The sequence below is a fragment of the Phodopus roborovskii genome, unplaced genomic scaffold, assembly GCF_943737965.1.
Source record: "Phodopus roborovskii unplaced genomic scaffold, PHOROB, whole genome shotgun sequence".
Taxonomy (NCBI): domain Eukaryota; kingdom Metazoa; phylum Chordata; class Mammalia; order Rodentia; family Cricetidae; genus Phodopus; species Phodopus roborovskii.
This window is the reverse complement of record NW_026126459.1, coordinates 702,720-720,276: the sequence shown is the minus strand read 5'-3', so window position 1 is coordinate 720,276 and position 17,557 is coordinate 702,720. Positions and strand designations below refer to the sequence as shown.

The following is a 17,557-nucleotide window of genomic DNA, read 5'->3' as shown; positions in this document are numbered from 1 at the left end:
AGCTCTCTTCCTGTTTGGCTAGAAAGGGACAGGAAAGCCGCCTGCTTTTATAGGCAGTTTGTCCCCAGATGAGAGCTGTTCAGTTCCTCAGGGTGCCCAGCTGCCTGGCCATCTTTATGGCCATCTCCCATTAACAACTTACAATGTTAGCTGGGCAGTGATGGCACATGCCTTTAATTCTCAGCAGAGGTGGAGGCAGGTGAGTTTGAAGCCAGCCTGGTCTAATGAGTGAGTTCCAGGACAGGCTCCAGAGCTACACAGAGAAACCCTGTCTCAAAAAACAACAAAAACAAAAAACCAAACAAACCCCCAAAAAACACAAACAAAAACCTTACAGTGTTATTGCCACAGCTACTAGCTAGTGACCACCAGTCTTACCCCCATCACCCACTGGGTCTGTGTACAGCAGCCTGAAGGGTATTGTAGACCTCGTGATGCTCCCATGACTAAGCTCATAGTCAGTCACTTTACTCAGTCTCATCATTACTTCACGCCATGATCATCTCAGTGGTCACTTAACCTCCATTGTAAGCTCATCCTGTGGTCATCTCGTCCTATGGTTACCTGACACACTTGGTCATGTTTTCCTCACAGATGCCACCGTCTGTCACTAGCAGTACATTTTAATCTGCCTACCTGGCCATTCATGAGGTCTGCACTTTCTCCCTGTGGCCTCCCAGGCTGGTCCTGTTCATTTGGGTGTGTATCAGAAAGCGGATGGCTCACTTCCTGGATGGGGGTCGGGGCCTGGGGCCTCCTGGGGGCTATGGAGTCAGGAGCTCTGGGCTGACAGCAGGGGCAGGTGTCACTCTTAGAAGTAAACACTGTCCATCTATAATGAATGGCGGGCTGCGGGGGAGCCACTGTGATATTTAACAGCCAATATTGGACTGTGCAGCTCAGCCTGGAACAGGCGCATTATGAAGGCTAATGGATTTTTGAGGCCAGATTGATTTTTCATTAATTTGGCAAAAATCTTTTTCCTCTCCCCTATAATTCTGTCTTAAAACGCTCCCCCTGACAGCTCGATAAGTCACTCCTGCCTTAATGCACGTCTGGCTCAACGTCTGGGGCTGTGGGGGAAGGGAAGTCCGAGTGGTTGCCAATCACCCTTCAGGTAAATACTGCATTATGCATGGGCATAGAGCCTGGGCCACCCCAAGATGGACATACATAACGGCAGCCAGTCCAGGCTACTGTGGACCCTCTGAATGGGGTAGGCCTTGGCTTACAGGCCTCCAAGGGCTCCTGGGATGACAGGCGAGTTCTGAGAATCCCTTGTGAGAAGTGGAGTCCCTTCCCTGAAGGATAGGACCTCAGACTTGAGAGGCCTCTTGCTCAGCACTCCTTCCTCTGGCCACAAGCCTAAAGTCCACAACCCAGGGTGGACTCTTGCAACAGGGGGCTGCCATCTCAGTCCTAGGCATGGCTCTGTATCCAGCCCTAGCCTCCAACAGCTGGGCCTGCCTGGGCCGGGCAGAGCTACCTTCCTACCTTCCAACCCACCTTGACTTCCTCCTCTAGATGCTTCCAGTCTCCTCCCTGCAGTCTCTAGGCTGTCCTTTCTTCTCTGACATGTTACTTTCATGTGAACTTCAGATGACACCGGCCTTTCCCTCTAGCCCAAGAACACACTAAGCATCTACTCTATCCCCTTGGTGTCCACTTGCATGCCAGCACCAATAGGTCCAACTAGAGTTGTCTTACCACTCCTAACTCTACTCTGCTTACTGGAGTCATGTCCCCATGGCTGCCTAGGCCCATACTAAACACTTAAGTACCAGAGATGATGAAGATGATTACAGGTGAGGGTGTTTCTTGATGCCAGCAATGGGGGTCAGGTCAGGCTGACAGGAGCCAGGCAGGAGGAAGAGTGCTGCTTCCTGGCATTCTTTCTATGTCTTGCTTGGCTTTCTTTCTTTTGCTGTCAGGACCACATGCCCAGGGATGGTACCACCACAATGATCTGAGCCCTTCCAGCATTAATCATTAATCAAGAAAATGCCCCTACAGACTTGCCCACTGGCCAATCTCATGGAGGAAACAATTCCTCACTGAGGTTCCCTTTTCCCAGGTGGTTCTAATTTGTGTCAAGTTGGCAAAAATGAATCAGCCCCATGGTGAAGCTGATGTCAGTGATGATGAGGTAATTTTGACCTAAGCCACAGTGAACAGGATGGTAGAGGTAGAGTGGTAAAGCTGACCTGTGCAGGTGGGGATGGAGATGGGGTGGAAAACAGGGAGAAGGAGGAGGGAGCCAAGGTGTGGAAAAAGTGAGAGGGGGGAAGGGAGTAGGGTTGGAGTGGAGAAGGAAAGGGGAGTGTAGGGGGAATGAAGTCAGGGATACAGAAGAGGGGAGTGTAAGGGTATGTGTTCTTAGCAGGGCAGTTCTGGGGCCTTAGGGGGCCAAAACACATCCACAGCTGGGGGGGGGGGAGGATGGATCACAGGCTTCTAGGAGTAGATAGTGTCAGGGTTGGGTCTGGTCCTACTCTACCTGTCACAGGAGGACAACACGCTGAAAACTGATTGTGGATGAGGTACCAGGCTGTGGCCTCACCCCTACCCCTCCCCCGCAGCTGAGGCAGAAACCTCAGGAAGGTAAATTTGAGTGATAGTGGCCCAGAGAACATTATCCTGAGCCAGAGCAGAGCCCTTGGTGGGCCTGGCCAGTATCTTCTGCTCTCTGAACAGGGTCAAGGACCTCTCTACCCTTGAGAGGGGAGCCAGGGTCCTGGTCCCACAATATCCCCCAGTATTGTGGCTCTATCCAGCAGTAGGTCTGTATCCCTGGTGGAGAATCATGGCAAGCCACTGTATGATGGCTGCTGTTTGACTTTCCAGAGGTCTAATTGTGGCTTTCTAGCCAGGCTAGTATGATCTGGAGTGATCCAGCTCCTCTGAGGCTGGCAGAAGGTCTTCACTCTCTCTTCCCTATTCTGAGAAACTGAGGCACACATCACTAAGCTGAACTTTGTTCCTTTTACTGTCTTGGCTATCATGTCTCCTCACCTGGGCTACAGCTCTAAGTGGCCCAAGCCCCTGTCATGCCCCTACTTCTGTCCTATACCAGTTGTCCATTTGGAGCCCATACCCAGCCAGACACTTCACTAACCCCTCTACTATGGGCTCCTGACTCAGGTGTCCCACCAGGCAGGCCAAATATCTTGCAGCTTCACCCCACTTTCTTGGACATCCCAAGCATGTAGTCTAAGTTTATTCAAGGATGAATGGTTCAGGGACACACCTCCCTGGGCTGGGAGCTCAGTGCACTGATTTCTCCTGTCTCTTGCTCCCATGCCTGCAGCTGAACTCACAAATCCCTAGCCATTTCAGACAATGGACAAAATAAAATATTGATGGGGTGGGGGTGGCCTCAGACCCAAAGCATGCACATAAGAGGGGCCCGGAAGGCAGAAGCTGGGGCAGAGTTCTGGGGCAGAGGCCGAGGAAGGCAGCGGGGTCCTTTCACCTGGCCATCTTCCCTGGACTATCCATCCCAAACCTCCCATTCCACATGCACCCAGCCCTCACTCTATCCCACCCCCACTCTCTCTGCTGCGCCTCGGTCTCCCACATTAATCTCCAGGCGTCTCACTGCTGATTCAAGCAAAACAGAGTTTGCCTTTTCCCCTCTCGGCAGTTTTTTGTTGGCAAAGCAGAAAGGAATCACAGTATATACATGCCTTGGCCGCCTGAAAACGAAGCACCCCTCTATGGTGTGCAGTGTCGTGGGTTGTATGCATGGTAAATGTGCACAGACACCCCACTTCTATTTGCCTTATGTTCTCCCCACTGGCCATGGACCCTGGGTCTGCCAAGGCTGTGAAGAGACAGGTCCCCATTCTTCCCTCTCAGGTAGCACATGTGTGTGACAATGTCATGTGTCTTCCTCAGGTATTCATGGCCCAAGGGGCCACCTATGACCACAGTAGTATGCATCACGTGGCTGAGCCAGGAAGGGGCTGCAGTTCAGAGTAGTGGTGTGGCTGAGCAAGAGCTGCCCAAGGAAGGGATATGGGCCCTGAAGGCTGAGAAGACACCAGCTAGGTAGGAAGGTCGGGAACAGTTTGGAGCAGGGTGGTGGGAAGAAACATGCCAGGGTAAACGGGCCAGAACCAGGCTTGCTCATATCAGCTGGCCCATTAGGGTAGCTGCCATGTGTTATTAAGATCAGGACCAGTACCCTCCAGCATACATGGCCTCTCTGACTGGCTCCCACAGTGCCGGTCTGTGTTAGATACACCGATTTTCCTGTCTAAAAGAGTTCATACACCGGGCTAGATAGGGCTTCCATTACCATAAAGTCTCAGGTCCCAGACAGAACTCTAGACCCAGGAGCTCTCACCATGGCCACTGGGCCTCAGCCAGGGACCTCCATCCTGCCCACAGACTGTGTGCTCAGGGCACTTGTCTCACACTGGGAGAATGCAAGGATGACCCACTGAGACACAGAACTGTGCTTGGCTCCATCTGGGAGGAGTCACCTTGGCACAGGAACAGCCTTAAGAGAGACCTCTAAAGTGGTGACTTTTGAGCAGGGGACTCAGAACTTAAGATAGAGGGATCAATTAGCAAGGGCCCAGGAACAAAGGCCTGGGCATGGTGATGTCAGCAGAATGTGGAGGCAGGCTGTGGTAGCTTAGAGTCACTATGCAGGTAAGAGGCAGCTTCTTCCCTCCTCATCTTGACAGATCATCCAAGGGTGTGTGTGTGCTTTCGTGCATGCTTGGGGTGGTGGTGGTGGTGGGGTCTCACATTCACTATCCTCCATAGGGCTACCTACCTTGTCATCTTTGACTATCATGCAATGGCCTCCTTGACACACTCAGGCTGAGGAGCCTGAGTGACCTTGGCTCTTCTGCTGTGTTGGAGATTGTCCCAAGAGGGCAGGTAAATGAGGTAAATGGATTGTCTGGGAGCCACTGCTACTTCAGAAGAAGGTGTACTTGGATTACTTGGATCTTCCGGACCCACGAGCTTACCCTCTACATTCACCTGCCCTGGACCTTGATGCATGGGATGATGGGCAGCAGGATCCTAGACTATGGAGCCAGACCTGGAGCATAGAATCTGGTACTCTCACCTGGGAGCCCCAAAGAAGAGGTTGGAGGATGAAAGGGTGTGGGTTGCTGACTCTGGAGCTGGCTGCCTCTCTTTCCTGGGCCTTCCTCAGATTCATGGGGATTAGAAGAGCTGCAGCCTCCTAGAGCTGCATGAGTGGGCAGCAGCTGCCCCCTGGTGGTCCCAGGGAACAAGTTCCTCATCTGTTTGTCTTTTCTAGTTCTGGGGCTTGAAGCTAGGGCATCATGCACAATGGGCAGTGCTCTGCCACTAAGATACAAACAGCTTTTCTGTTTCCATCCTGAACCCTCCAGAGCCTTTAAGGGAGAGCATCTTCATGGACTCTCCATGTAGTTTAGGACTGCTTCCTACATGGAGCTCCCATCCTGTCCCTTTGGAGCTCAGGTCCTGAACCTACCCTTCTAAGGGACCTGCCAGGGTCTGCATGAGAACAGGTGGAATTGGGCAGCAGAATGGCCAGAAGATATGTTTCCTGGGCAGAAGGTGGGATGCTGAAAGCTGGGGTACTATAAGGGGGATGCAGATGAAATACCTTCTCTGGGACCTCACACAGAGAGACTGACCAGCAAGGGGAGGGAGTGCAAGGTGACCAGAAGGGCCCCTATGCATCAGACAGAATCTTACTATTCAGGGTAGGGCCCTGAGCGTACATGCCCAGAGCAACTAGACTTGAGTTGAGAGTCACATAGCAGGAGAGTAGATGGGGCATGGCAGGGGCCAAGAGGCCTGCTGCAGAAGGATAGCTCGGCCTGCTGCTCTCTGCAGGGTGGCTATGTGAGCACTGTGTCTGGAGTGTACTGGGACATATCTCTGGTGTGGGTAAAGTGACCATGGCCCCAGCACTAGGCTTAGACTTATCTCATCTGACCATCATTTTTAATTGACATCTCTAGCTCTAAGCAAGGCAGGGATAGTCTGATGTCCCCCAGAATAGAGGACATAATGTACTAGGTACACCTGGCTAGTTGGAGCTGGTTATAAGGTGATGTACACAGGAAGATGGCCTCCACAGTCACCCTGGGCACACAGGGGTACCAGGTGTCCAATTCAGGGACAGGTGACACACTTCCTGTTTGTGCAGGAGTCAGGGTGGCTCTCAGTCTTGCTTTGTTTGGTCTTGCGGCCCCAGCCAAGGATCGGCCAGGGCCTGGCTCGTGCAGGCATCTGTGTCTCAAAACCACAGTCTCTCTGGCTCACCAGCAGTGCTTGTTGTCGGGGTCTCTATGGCCAGGAGAGAGATAGATGTGGTCAGCCTCACTTCCTGCCCTATCTGTGGCCACCCTGGGAAGAGGTTAGAGCCCTCTGGAGTGGTGGGTATGTTAGGAACATGTTGGGGGCACCCAAAGTGGCCATGTGAGGCTGCTTACCATCACATGGATGTGACCTCTGGAATAGACTGGTTTAGAAGAATCTAGTCTGGGTACAAAATCCCATTGATGTGGGCTGAGGGCTTCATTTGGAGCAGGGCAGTAACCACACTATGGACACTGCAGGAAGCCACCTCCACTTCTCTTTGAGGCCTTTTGAACACCCAAGAGGGAGACCAGGGCTGGGTGGGGCTGGGGGTTGGGGCCAAGGGTTTACCGTGCTATGTGGTGGTTCAGGGCTGGGCAGCATGGACACGACCTGCAGGCTCACGCCTTCCTCGCCCATGCCCCTCAGCTGTGCCACCACTTCCATGTGCTTCCACCACTTGCAAGGCTGCCCATTCACAGACACAATGTAGTCCCCCTCCTTCAGGCCAGCAGACTGTGGAGAATATGGACCAGTGAGGTGGTGGCAGTACACTTTGACAGTCTAGGATCTCACCATCAGGGGCTAGAGGACCTTTACCTCAGCCTGACCCCCAGGAACAACAGCAGTGATGAGGACAGGTGAATCTCCCCTCAGTGTGAAGCCAAAGTTGCCCTCTCCTCGAGTCATGTGTACCGGCCCTACCAACCGCCACCGATTCTTGGTTGAGAATACAGACAGGGGTCCCTTGAAGGAGGCAAGTGGCAGAGACCTGGCTGAGTGGCAGTCAAGGAGCTCTGACCTGTCTGGCACCCCATCTTAGCCCACATATCCTGGAGCAGAAACAGGGTATGGGCCAGAGGAAAGAGGGACAGGGAGGGAGAACTGGCCTGCTCACCAGACGATGGAAGATGTCAGTCACCTTCATCTGGGACAGGCTGGGCATTCTCACCTCTGGTGCTTGGTGGGTCTTGGCTGACAGAGCAGGAGTAACAAGAGAATTGGAACCAAACTCCAGACTCTTAACCCTCCCAGACTCAGAGTCCAGTGGGACCTGGCTTAGTTTAGAGGAGTATGTGGCCCTCAATTGCATGTAGGACTTTCCTGGGTCCTTAAAACCTAGCTGTCCCTACTGACAACCAGGGCTGTACTAGTTCCCTGAATTTATGGTATATGTGGAGGATTCTAGGAATCTACCTTCAAGCCCTGGCTGGCACCATGCCTCTGTCCCCTCTTGCCTTTTAAGAACCAAGTGGGGAAGGAGGTGGCAGGGGACACTGGCCTGATATCCTCCCAGAACTCCACTCCTCAGCCCAGCCTGCCTCCCCACCCACCCAAAGATGGTTTCACTATGTAACCCAGGCTACCCTTCAACTCCATTCTCCTGACTCAGTCTCCCTAGCGTTAGGCTGGGATCGTAGGCATGTGCTATCACACCTGGCTTGCTGATTGCCTCTCAGCAGTGGCTGCAGGGGCTCAGCCTGGCTTTTTTGACATACTCATCCCAAAGGGCCCTGGCTACTCACGCTGGATATCAGGGGCCTCCACAGCCTCGAAGAAGTCATCTTCACGTTCAAGCTCTGAGTACTTGGCCATCGAGCACCGCAGTGCCTGAGTCACCACAACCTGTAGCAGGTCCACCTCACGTAGGACTCTGCACAGAGTGTGAAGCCGCAGAGCCTCCTCCTGACCCAGGATGGCACGCTTCAGGTGAGCCTTGGCTGTGCACAGGCATAGTACTGTCTCACACACACACACACACACACACACACACGTGCCCCGCCAACTGGCCCAGACTCTCTGCTCAGTATGTATCAGGAAGGGGAATGGGCCACAGGGTCAGACAATGTTGGCCAGATTAGGAAAAGTTCTGCCAAGCCAAACAGTAGAGTAAGGGAAAAGCTGTCCCCAGCTACATACTCACCTGCCCAGCACTCTCAAGAGCCCTGCTCTCAGTAGTTTCTACCAACTCAGGGATGTCAATTGCCGAGAGACCATGGGGGGGGTACCCTGCCATATTTGGCCCAGGGCCCTGCCTGTGAAGTCTCACCAAGCTTCCTGCGCTCTTCCAGATGCTGTGGCATCTTTTGAATGCTGGATGCTGTGGGACCTTGGGGATCACAGGTAGTTGAGGGCTGGAAGATGTGCCTTGAGAGTTCTCCTTCATCTGCTGCTGGAGGTCAGAGAAGCCATAAGCCTGAGCAGGGAGCCTCTGTGAGTACACAGACATGCTGGGTGATGTACTTACAGGAGTCTTCGCAGAGGGCCATGGCTGCGTGGTAGTGGGCTAGGGCACAGAAGTGCTCAGACTTGACATGTGCCAGGTTGGTCCAGGAGGCAGGCAGGTAGTCTTGGACAGGTGGCTGGGCCATGGCCCGGTGCACAAGCCCATACTCAGCTGCCACCTGCCAACAGGCATGCTAGTACAAATGGAGCCTCTGCCTTTCTTCAGGCCCATGGAGCTCAAGGGACAAAGCCAGTAAACCCCTGCTAGACAGCCTAAGTTCCCTGCCTATGCACCCTAGGCTCCACCCACTCTGCCCCACATTCTGGCAGTCCATCCACAGGTTCCAGGCTGAGCCAGACCTGGGCATCCAGGGCTTTGGGACCTCAAGAATCAGGGCAGCCACTGGCTTTCTGGAATGACACAGAGCACTAGATGTGGGTGCCTCGTTGGTGGATGCCCATTCTTGCCTGACTTGGCTCCAAATCAACTCTACTCCTGTCCCACTGAGCTTTGCCCTCCACTCTTTGAGTAGCCAAAACTTGGCCATCTTGTTGAGGCTCCTTGGCCTTACCTGGGCAGCTTCCTGAGCCAACTGCAGCTGAGCTGGACAGCTGTCAGGTCTGTCAGAGGCTGGCAGCAAAAGGCCCTTGAAGATGCACTCCTGTGCCTGGGCAACCATGAGCTGCTCCAGCATGGAAAGAGATGCGGTGCTCATGTCTGGGCTTGGTGCATGGGAGAAGTTCTCCCTCAGGAGTCTGAAGGCCCCTGAGGATGGATAGAGTGCTCACATAGGCAGGAATTCCCCATTCTCATCAGGACTACCTCCTGAACTTCATACTGAAGGACTTATGTGATAAGTTTCTCACACAGGGAGGCCATGTCCACCAGCCCTATTTCCTGCCCCAGAGATGGGCACCATACCCCTCCTACTGTGATCTATAGCCCTCACCAGCAGCCCTCTGGAAAGCCTCAGTGGCATGGCTGGTGCCCTTGGTGCAGGAGCAGTCCTGCCGTGCGCCGATCTGTGTGTGGAGTGCCCCAATGTTAAACAGTATACTGCCCTTCTCGAAGGCCAGAGCCTGCTGCTCTGCTGGGACCCCTGTGAGCGAGTCGTACCTGTGGTGTGGTGTCAGCATGGTTACAGTTCCCATAACAACCTGGTCTCCCATCCCAGGGCTTCCACCCTGGTTGCTAGCCCTTACCAGTGGAAGAGCAGCCTTGGGCTCCTGGCCGGGCTGAAGAAACGTGCATCCAGGAAACAGAGCTGGCTATAGTAGGCTGCAAGCAGATTCAGACCTACCTCGTCCCTGCTGGGTATTCTCGTGGCCTGCATGGGAGAATCAAGCTGGGCCCAGTCCCAAGATCCACCACTCATGATACCACCCTGGGCATCATCTCCAAGGAACACTTGACACCTCAGGAACTTTGAGGGCAGCCTGGTACAGGAAGCCAAGTAGGACCCCGAGGAAGGGACAGGCAGTGCCACTCCCCAGACCAACAGAGCATGGCCAGAACAAAGTCACCTGTTAGCCCCGGGTCCTTCCATGAACACTGACTATGCCTATCTCCCAGGTTTCCTTCCTGCATGTGGGGACTCCATGTGAATCTTCTATGACCTGGCTTCCTCTTCTGTCCCTGGAGCAACAAGAAGAGGAGCAGCCCACCCACCTGCCGTAGGTCCTCTAGTTCCTGGATCTCTGTCTCATAGGAGGTACCGTCTTCTTCAAAGTGCTCAGAGATCAGTTCCTAAAGGAAGAACAGGCATTGCCCTTGGGGCACTCCATGCCTGGCAGCCTGCTCCATGGAGGGATGGGGCCAGGGTAGAGCAGGTTGACTGTGTCCTTGGGACCAAGGGGAAGGGCTGAGGACCTGGGGGCTAGAACACTAGTGGATGCTGACATTCTGGTCCCCAAGCCCTGGGTTCCAAGGACAGCATTGGACCAGGATTCTTTTGTCATTTTTACATATATTCTTTCATCTGCCACCTTGGAGACTCACTAGGACACTGAGTCATAAGGTTATGTCCTTTTCCCATGGGACCCTACAGGCTCTGGAGGAAGGGCCATGGAATGTTCTGGGGGTCTGAACCCTGTCCAGGTCACTCAGGAGCCAGTTGTCAAAGAACAGGTACCAGATGGCTGACAGCCTTGAGCCAGAGGACACCCTACATGGGATCCTGGAACCTGATGGTCATATTGGGGATTCCAGAATGATGAGGCCCCTTCACAGCCATTCCGGGACCATCATCTAACCCTTAGTCCAGGTTGGGACCAATAGAATCAGACATCAGGAGGGCAGTGCCAATTCCTTGTATGACAGCCCTCCCTCACCCCATGCCTCAGCCTCCTCATCTGTTCAGTGGGGCGACTAGATTAGGAAGGATACAAACCCTCTCAGCCCACTTCATGACCACATCCTTCAAAGTTCTCAGGCCAGCACTTACCTTCAGGGGTGTGGCCCAGTCCAACTCCTTGGTTTCCTTCAGGCCCAGGGGGATCATGGGAATAGTAACACTTTCACTAGAACCAGAAACATGAGCTCTGGACCTACTACCCATAGTGGCCTGGAGGCCTATCCCGAGGCTCCCACCACCCAGGTGCACCCTCCACACATATGTGATGCCCCGCCTGGTGTCTCACACCCCTCTGGTTGGTCCACATCCATTCCCCTGCTCAGCTCAGCCAGCTCCTCCTTCAATAGCTGCAGGTTGGAGTTAACATAGCTCAGCTCCAAGGCGACGGTCTTTCGGACCCAGGTGTTGCTGGTGGCTCTGGGAGAGTCCAGAAGACACATGTCCTAGGCAGATCCAGTGACCCAGACCAACAGCAGCTCTCCTGCCCCACCCAAGCTTCAGAGTCCATCAGAGTCCATTCAGAATGAGTGCTGCTGGGATAGCCCCCACTGCTTCAGTCAAGGTGGCAACAGAGCTAAGTAGGACTGGCTTAGAGGTTCCTTCCTCACTTTTTAAAATTAATTTTTATTTTATGTGCATTAGTGTTCTGCCTGCATGTTTGTCTGTGTGAGTTCCTTGGAACTGGAGTTATAGATAGTTGTGAGCTACCATGTGGATGCTGGAAAACTGAACCCTATTCCTCTGAAAGAGCAGTCAGTGCTCTTAACTACTGAGCCCCTTCCTCTTCTAGGATGCCTCTTCTTACAGCTCATTCTCCAAAGCCATTGTGATTCCAACACAAGTACCCTGGACTCTGGGCACAGCAAGCCCTCCCTGGGTCTGTACTAGACCCCAACACAGGGATTAGGAGGTCTCTGGTGACATGAAAGGAGAGGGTGTTGAGGGGGTATGAGCCTGGGACTGCCCCCCTTCAGAGTACATAGAGTGGTTACTGTGCTTAGAGGAAGCTCGGCTGGAAGATGATTTGCAAGGTCCCCAACCTTGGAGTGCTCAGCCACCTACCATACCTAGCCTCTTCTGAGTAGTCTCCTAGGCTTTGGTCCTTGGGCCAAGCATATATGGGGAGGCCTGGTTTGTCTGTGAGGGTCTAGACCAAATGGTGAAGTATGTAGTGTGGCTATTAGAACCCAAGTGGCAGCCATGTCGTGGCCATCTGTCCCTCTTTTTGACTGATGACAAAAAAAAAAATCACTTCTGGGTCCAGGGCCAGGCAGTAGCAGGTGCTCACCTGTAGAGGTTTTCAGCACCTGTTCGAATCCGCAGCTCCTTGCTGATCTGCTGGTGGAGCCCAGCCAGCTGGTTCTGCAGCTGGCAGGGCTGCTTCTGCAATATGGAGTCACAGTCCTGCAGGAAGGATGACAGTGGTGATGTCCACGGAGTCCCCATCAGCATAGAGTCTGCCAAGTTCAGAGGACCTCAGTCTGTCCTCGGGCTGGAACCTGAGCTGGTGTCACAGGGAGGGGCTGGGCAGGCCTGGCTGGGAACATGAACAAGATCTTCCCTACAGATGCCATGGACTCAGCTTCATCCCAGACATCTAATTGGCCTATACATCAAGAGGCTTCTGCATAGAACCCACTCTCCTAATGCTGGGTTCTCCATGGCCCCATAGTTTAACATATGATGTGATGGGCCTCTGGTCATAGCTCTATGAAGAGATGGCTCATTGTTTAAGTGCCCATACTCCTCTTGTAGAGAACCCAAGTTCAGTGCCTAGCACCCACATTAGGTGGCTCACAATTGTCCATAATTCTACTTCTGAGGATACCTGCATTCAACTACACACAGACATACACACATAATTAAAAAATAAAATCTCTAAAAAATTAAAAAGTTGTAAATCTCTATCAGGAAGCCCTTTCTGATTGTTCCTGTGGGAACCAACATTATATGCTTGGAGGACTCACTGGCTCATCTATGCAGGTGGCACAATTTGCCTTGGGGGTCTGGCCACCTTTCCAGAGAGCTACTACCAAAGCCCAGGACGGACCCCTTTTAAAAGGGCTTGGCCTGGGCTCTGCCCACAGGGTTTGTAGTGTAATCACAGGCACTAAGAACATGGTCACCAGACAGTTAAAGGTCATTAACCTGTGCTGCTCAGGCAATGGGTACCTGGTCTGTGATATAGACAACTAGGCACTGGGTTCCAGTGTCCCTTTGCCAGCCTCAGGGGGTTGAAAGCTCCCCTTGTGTAATGTGAGAGAGGTGGCTTGAGTTATCTGTGACATCCCCTCTTTCCAGCCACAGACTTAGCAGCCATGGCCTAGAAACTTCCTCCCAGAGATTGTCAAGGAGTGAAATCCTCTGAGCCTTGCAGGGTTCTTACCCTGTCTGGGTTAACCAGCCTAAGACTTGGTGGTAAAGACTTTGAATAAGGCTCTTGCCCTGAGAAACATCCTAACTAGTGGTCACTGGCCCTCTAACAGATGGGGGAGAAGGTTACTGAGATTCAAAGGCTCTATTCCAAATGATACAGAGTGGTGCCTCTGTGTGTGTGTGTGTGTGTGTGTGTGTGTGTGTGTGTGTGCACGCGCGCGCGCGCGCACACACACACACACACACACACACGCACGGGCTTGCATAGGCAAGTGTGTGCTAAATCCTGGCAATGCTGATATTGGCCATGCATTCAAAGCATGGCTTACTGTTGTTCAAGAGCTGTCTTGGCACTTTGGATGGGTTTAAGCAAGACTTACACCCATAGATGGAGCTCCTGGAGGTAATCACCTTGACTGTGGCCCAACCTTACCACAGAGCCAGCTTTCCAAGAGACGCTCATGCCAATGAAGAGTGCCCACAGGAGTGGCATGTGGGCTCACTCTGAAAGAAGGAGGCCATTAAGTCATCCTTGGGTGACCACGGATAGGTGACTCACTCTCTGGATAGCTGGCCCAAGAGCATAGGGGCAGAGCAGGTCGCAGAGCTGGACCCATACTGCCTCCTTCTCAGGACCTATCCCTATCTGTGTAGGAAGGAAACTAAGGACATGATAGTCTCCCCTCTTCAAAGCCACTAAGAAAACAACAAACTTCTTTTTCCCAAATCCTAGTACAAGGCTCTAGAGTCCTAGGTTCTGGTGAGGACTGGAAACATGCTGGGCAGTAGGCCTCAGCTCAATGATGGCCCAAAGGCTCATCCCCTAACCCACCTGATGGGGAGTTGCAGTAACCAGCCACACTGGGCTCTCTCAGCCCAAAACCCAGGCCCTAGGGCCTGTTCTCTGCCTTCTTAACCTTGGTTCACTCAAAGAGGCCAAGTCAACCCACTAACCTGTGTTGGCACAATGGCAAGATAAGCAAGCCAGAGACAAATCTATTGGGCTGGATGGATTTTGGAGACTGATGACCCACACCCCATTTTCCACACTGGACTGAGGGAAGTGCCCAGCAGGGAGGGTACATATGCTGAGCACCATCTGTCTCCTGGTGCAATCTCCCCACCCTCTGGAAACAAAAGCTATCTAACCATGGATGACCTCCATGGTGGCAATTCCTGCTTAACTCTGGGAGAGCTTGCCATCACCTTTGACAACCTAGTAACAGTGACCCAAGCAGAACAGGGCTCATGTCCAGAGGAAAGAGATGGGATCAAAGAAACAAAACCTCCCACCCAGTGGCTTGAACTGGCCTGTCCCCCAGGATTAGCAGAAGGGAGTGGACAGTTATCCCCTTACAGGCCTGGGCTTAGAAAGAAGGAATAGGGTAGCCCAAAGCCTTCCCAGCCTCCCCCCTACTGAGTCAGCTCTTTGGGAGAATTCCACACTCTTGACAGGGAGGCTGCCCAATGCAGCACGTACTCCCTCCAAAGAGCACCTGCATGGATGGCCACCCTGTGAGGAAGAGTTCATGGTGCAAGGGTACATGGTGCAAACTGTCCTTCCCTCCCTCTCTCCCTCCTTCCCTTGTTCTCTCTCTTTCTCCCTCTCTCCCTGTCTCCCTCATTCCCTCCTTCCCTCTCTCCCTCCCTCTTTCTCTTCCCCATCCTCCCCCTTCTCTCTAGTGCCAACTAGTCACTGTGGCATGAAGCATGCCAGGTAGGAGTGAGCCCTGAAGAGATCTGTCCAAGTCTGGGTGCCCTCCCCCTCTAGGAGAGAGACCTGAGCCACAGACAAACAAAAGCAGGATAGAATGAGCAGCAACAACATGCAGTCTGACAGCAGGAAGGAGGGAGAACAAAGTGCCATGGGGGTAGAGACAGGAGCCTCTGCTTAGCAGCCCCCCCTCCACGGGGTGAACAGGAGTCCCCCCAGAATCTGCACAAACACTAAGAAACTCACTGACCTCTAGGAAATACCCAGACTGAGGCTGCAGAGTAAGATCAACCTAACACAGGAACAGGTGTCCATTCTACCTGTTTACCCCTGGATTCCTGGAAGCTCAGGCACTGGAATTCCCAGAGTCTGGGATTTTGGAGGGGGTGTATGTCCTGGAAGGTGGCAGGAGAACATGAAATCTAGAAAGTTTCATATGCTGCTACAAGCTAACATCGAATGGGCACCCGCTTCCACAGCCATGCATGAAGAGGGCACTGCCAGGAAAGGAGGCTACCCAGGTGTCAGGGAAAAAAAAAAAAAAAAAAAAGAACATCTGCTTGCTAGTCGTTGGTGGCACACACCTTTAATCCCAGCACTCAGTAGGCAGAGGCAGGCGGGTCTGTGAGTTCGAGGTCTATAGAGCTAGTTCCAGGACAGGTTCCAAAGCAAAACAAAACAAAAACAAACAAACAAAAAACAAAACAAAACAAAACCCTGTCTCGAAAAACAAAACAAACAAAAAACACCTGCTCGGTGGTGAAGATGAGGGAGTGGGGGCTGTCAACGATCAGAATCAACTTCTTGGTCCTGAGAACCAAGGGGATCCCTAGTTTCAGGGAAACCATCCAGTCCTCGGCTGCGCCACTGGGATTCCCACCGGTCTGGAACACAGGCTCCGGCCTCTCCTTGCGGCTCAGTTTCAACCGCTGGCTTTCAGGAAAGCAGGTCCCAGGAAGGACAGGCCGCGAAGGCCGTGCCACACAGCACGGGGTAGAAGGCTGGGGACCCACACCCTTCCTCAGCCCTCACCTTAAGGATGCTGCTGTCGTCCTGCAACCGGCTGCTGTCCTCATCGGTGCCCGGGCCATCTGATCTCTCCTCTAGGATCATCGCCGCCCGCCTGGACTCTGACCCCGAGAGGCTGCGAGCAGCAGGTCCCTCACATTCCTGAGAGGACCCACCGTGCAGCTCGAAATGTCCGGTTCTGGAGGATCCGACTGACCCGCGCGGCGGGGCGCGGGCCGGGCCAGCAAAACTTGGCTTCGTCCAATCAGAGGTGACAGCTGCTCCGATCGACAGCAACTATTACTAACCAAAATGAGAGAGAGGCGGGCTCTTGGTAAGGATCTGGTAACCCCTAGCAACCAGGGCCGCTGGCCGAACATGGTACGCATGCGCCACGCTGGCCGCTGGGCGTGCGGGAAAGTTAGGAAAAGACGTGCAGAGCTGGGGGCGGCGACGGAGCTGCAACCCCTGCTGGAACTTTAGGACTTTATCTCGTCACCACAGCAACGGGACCCTCGAGGACTGCTCCAAAATTGTTTACAATGGGGTTTTTAAACGGTTTGTTAGAGACAAGGGCTTGTGCTGATTCTTGAACAATGCCTGCTTTCTTTTCTGCACTGCGGAGCAGAGCGCCACTGCGGTCCCCTTGCTTCCAGAACCGCCCCCAGAACTTCCCGCTTGTAGTTCCAGAACCTGCATGCTTCCTGGACCTCCTGTTTTGAGAACTGGCCTTTTCCCAGAACCTGAGTTCCTTTCGGGGCTTGCCCTGAAGCCTCTTCTCAGATTCCATGTGGGCTGGTTCACACTGGATGAACAGAGAACACATCCTAGAAGTGAGTAGCCAGCTTTTTGTCAAGCTGCTCCAAAGGTCAGCCTCCTCCACCCTGGCCACTGCTTGTCCTTACTGAGTCAGCTCCCCAGTCTCACACACCCGACTCTGTCATCCCCAGATCTAAATTCACTGAGCTAAGCTCTTGGATGTCCCTGAACATTTATAGTGGACACCCCTGTAAATATATCTCTCATAGTCCCTTTTCATCCACTTCAAACTTCCTGGCCTTCCCCAATGGTCTTTTTGAGGCAAGGACATTCTTTTTTTTTTTTTTTTTTTGCATCTTCCCGGTGAACTCCACCTGTCTTGCAGCTTCTTCCACCACTGGGGCTCTTAACATCCTGCCTGAGTGTGGTCAACACCTCAAAACTTCACAGTGAATACATGTGCTGTCATCTCCTGGCACACCTACCACCACCCTATGTAGACAACCAGGAACTCAGACTTTTTGGTGGCTTCAGAATCCTGCATGCATAGACCTACACCCAGCAAAACATCTAACTAGAGTACTGTTTTTTTTTTTTTAAGATTTTATTTTAAGTCTGTCTCTGTGTGTGTGTGTGTGTCTGTCTGTCTGTCTGTCTGTCTGTCTGTCTGTCTGTCTGTCTGTGACTGCATATGAGTACAGAGCCTGTAGAGATCAAAAGTGTACTAGATACTCTGGAACAAGAGTTACAGGCAATTGTGAGTTGCCAGATGTAGGGGCTGGAATCCTAACCTTTGGTCCAG

The 17,557-nt window shown here is 52.9% G+C and overlaps 1 protein-coding gene across 2 annotated transcripts; it reads right to left on the bottom strand.

The window, feature by feature from the left end:
• Positions 1 to 6,002: 6,002 nt before the first annotated feature.
• Rhpn1 (rhophilin Rho GTPase binding protein 1) lies at positions 6,003 to 16,116 on the bottom strand. 2 transcript variants are annotated; one of them, XM_051189133.1, is made up of 15 exons: positions 16,021 to 16,116; positions 12,187 to 12,302; positions 11,187 to 11,315; positions 10,989 to 11,064; positions 10,214 to 10,291; positions 9,748 to 9,872; positions 9,495 to 9,661; positions 9,117 to 9,310; positions 8,567 to 8,723; positions 8,369 to 8,491; positions 7,845 to 8,039; positions 7,217 to 7,293; positions 6,919 to 7,065; positions 6,670 to 6,834; positions 6,003 to 6,306 (listed from the first exon to the last, which is right to left on the bottom strand). In XM_051189133.1, exons 1-15 carry the CDS (start codon positions 16,099 to 16,101, stop codon positions 6,133 to 6,135), a joined length of 2,004 nt encoding a protein of 667 aa, XP_051045090.1. In that variant the 5' UTR covers positions 16,102 to 16,116; the 3' UTR covers positions 6,003 to 6,132. The 2 variants fall into 2 exon arrangements, with proteins under 2 accessions (XP_051045090.1, XP_051045089.1); XM_051189132.1 differs by lacking the exons at positions 12,187 to 12,302; positions 16,021 to 16,116 and having other exon boundaries at positions 6,004 to 6,306; positions 11,185 to 11,289.
• Positions 16,117 to 17,557: the final 1,441 nt, after the last annotated feature.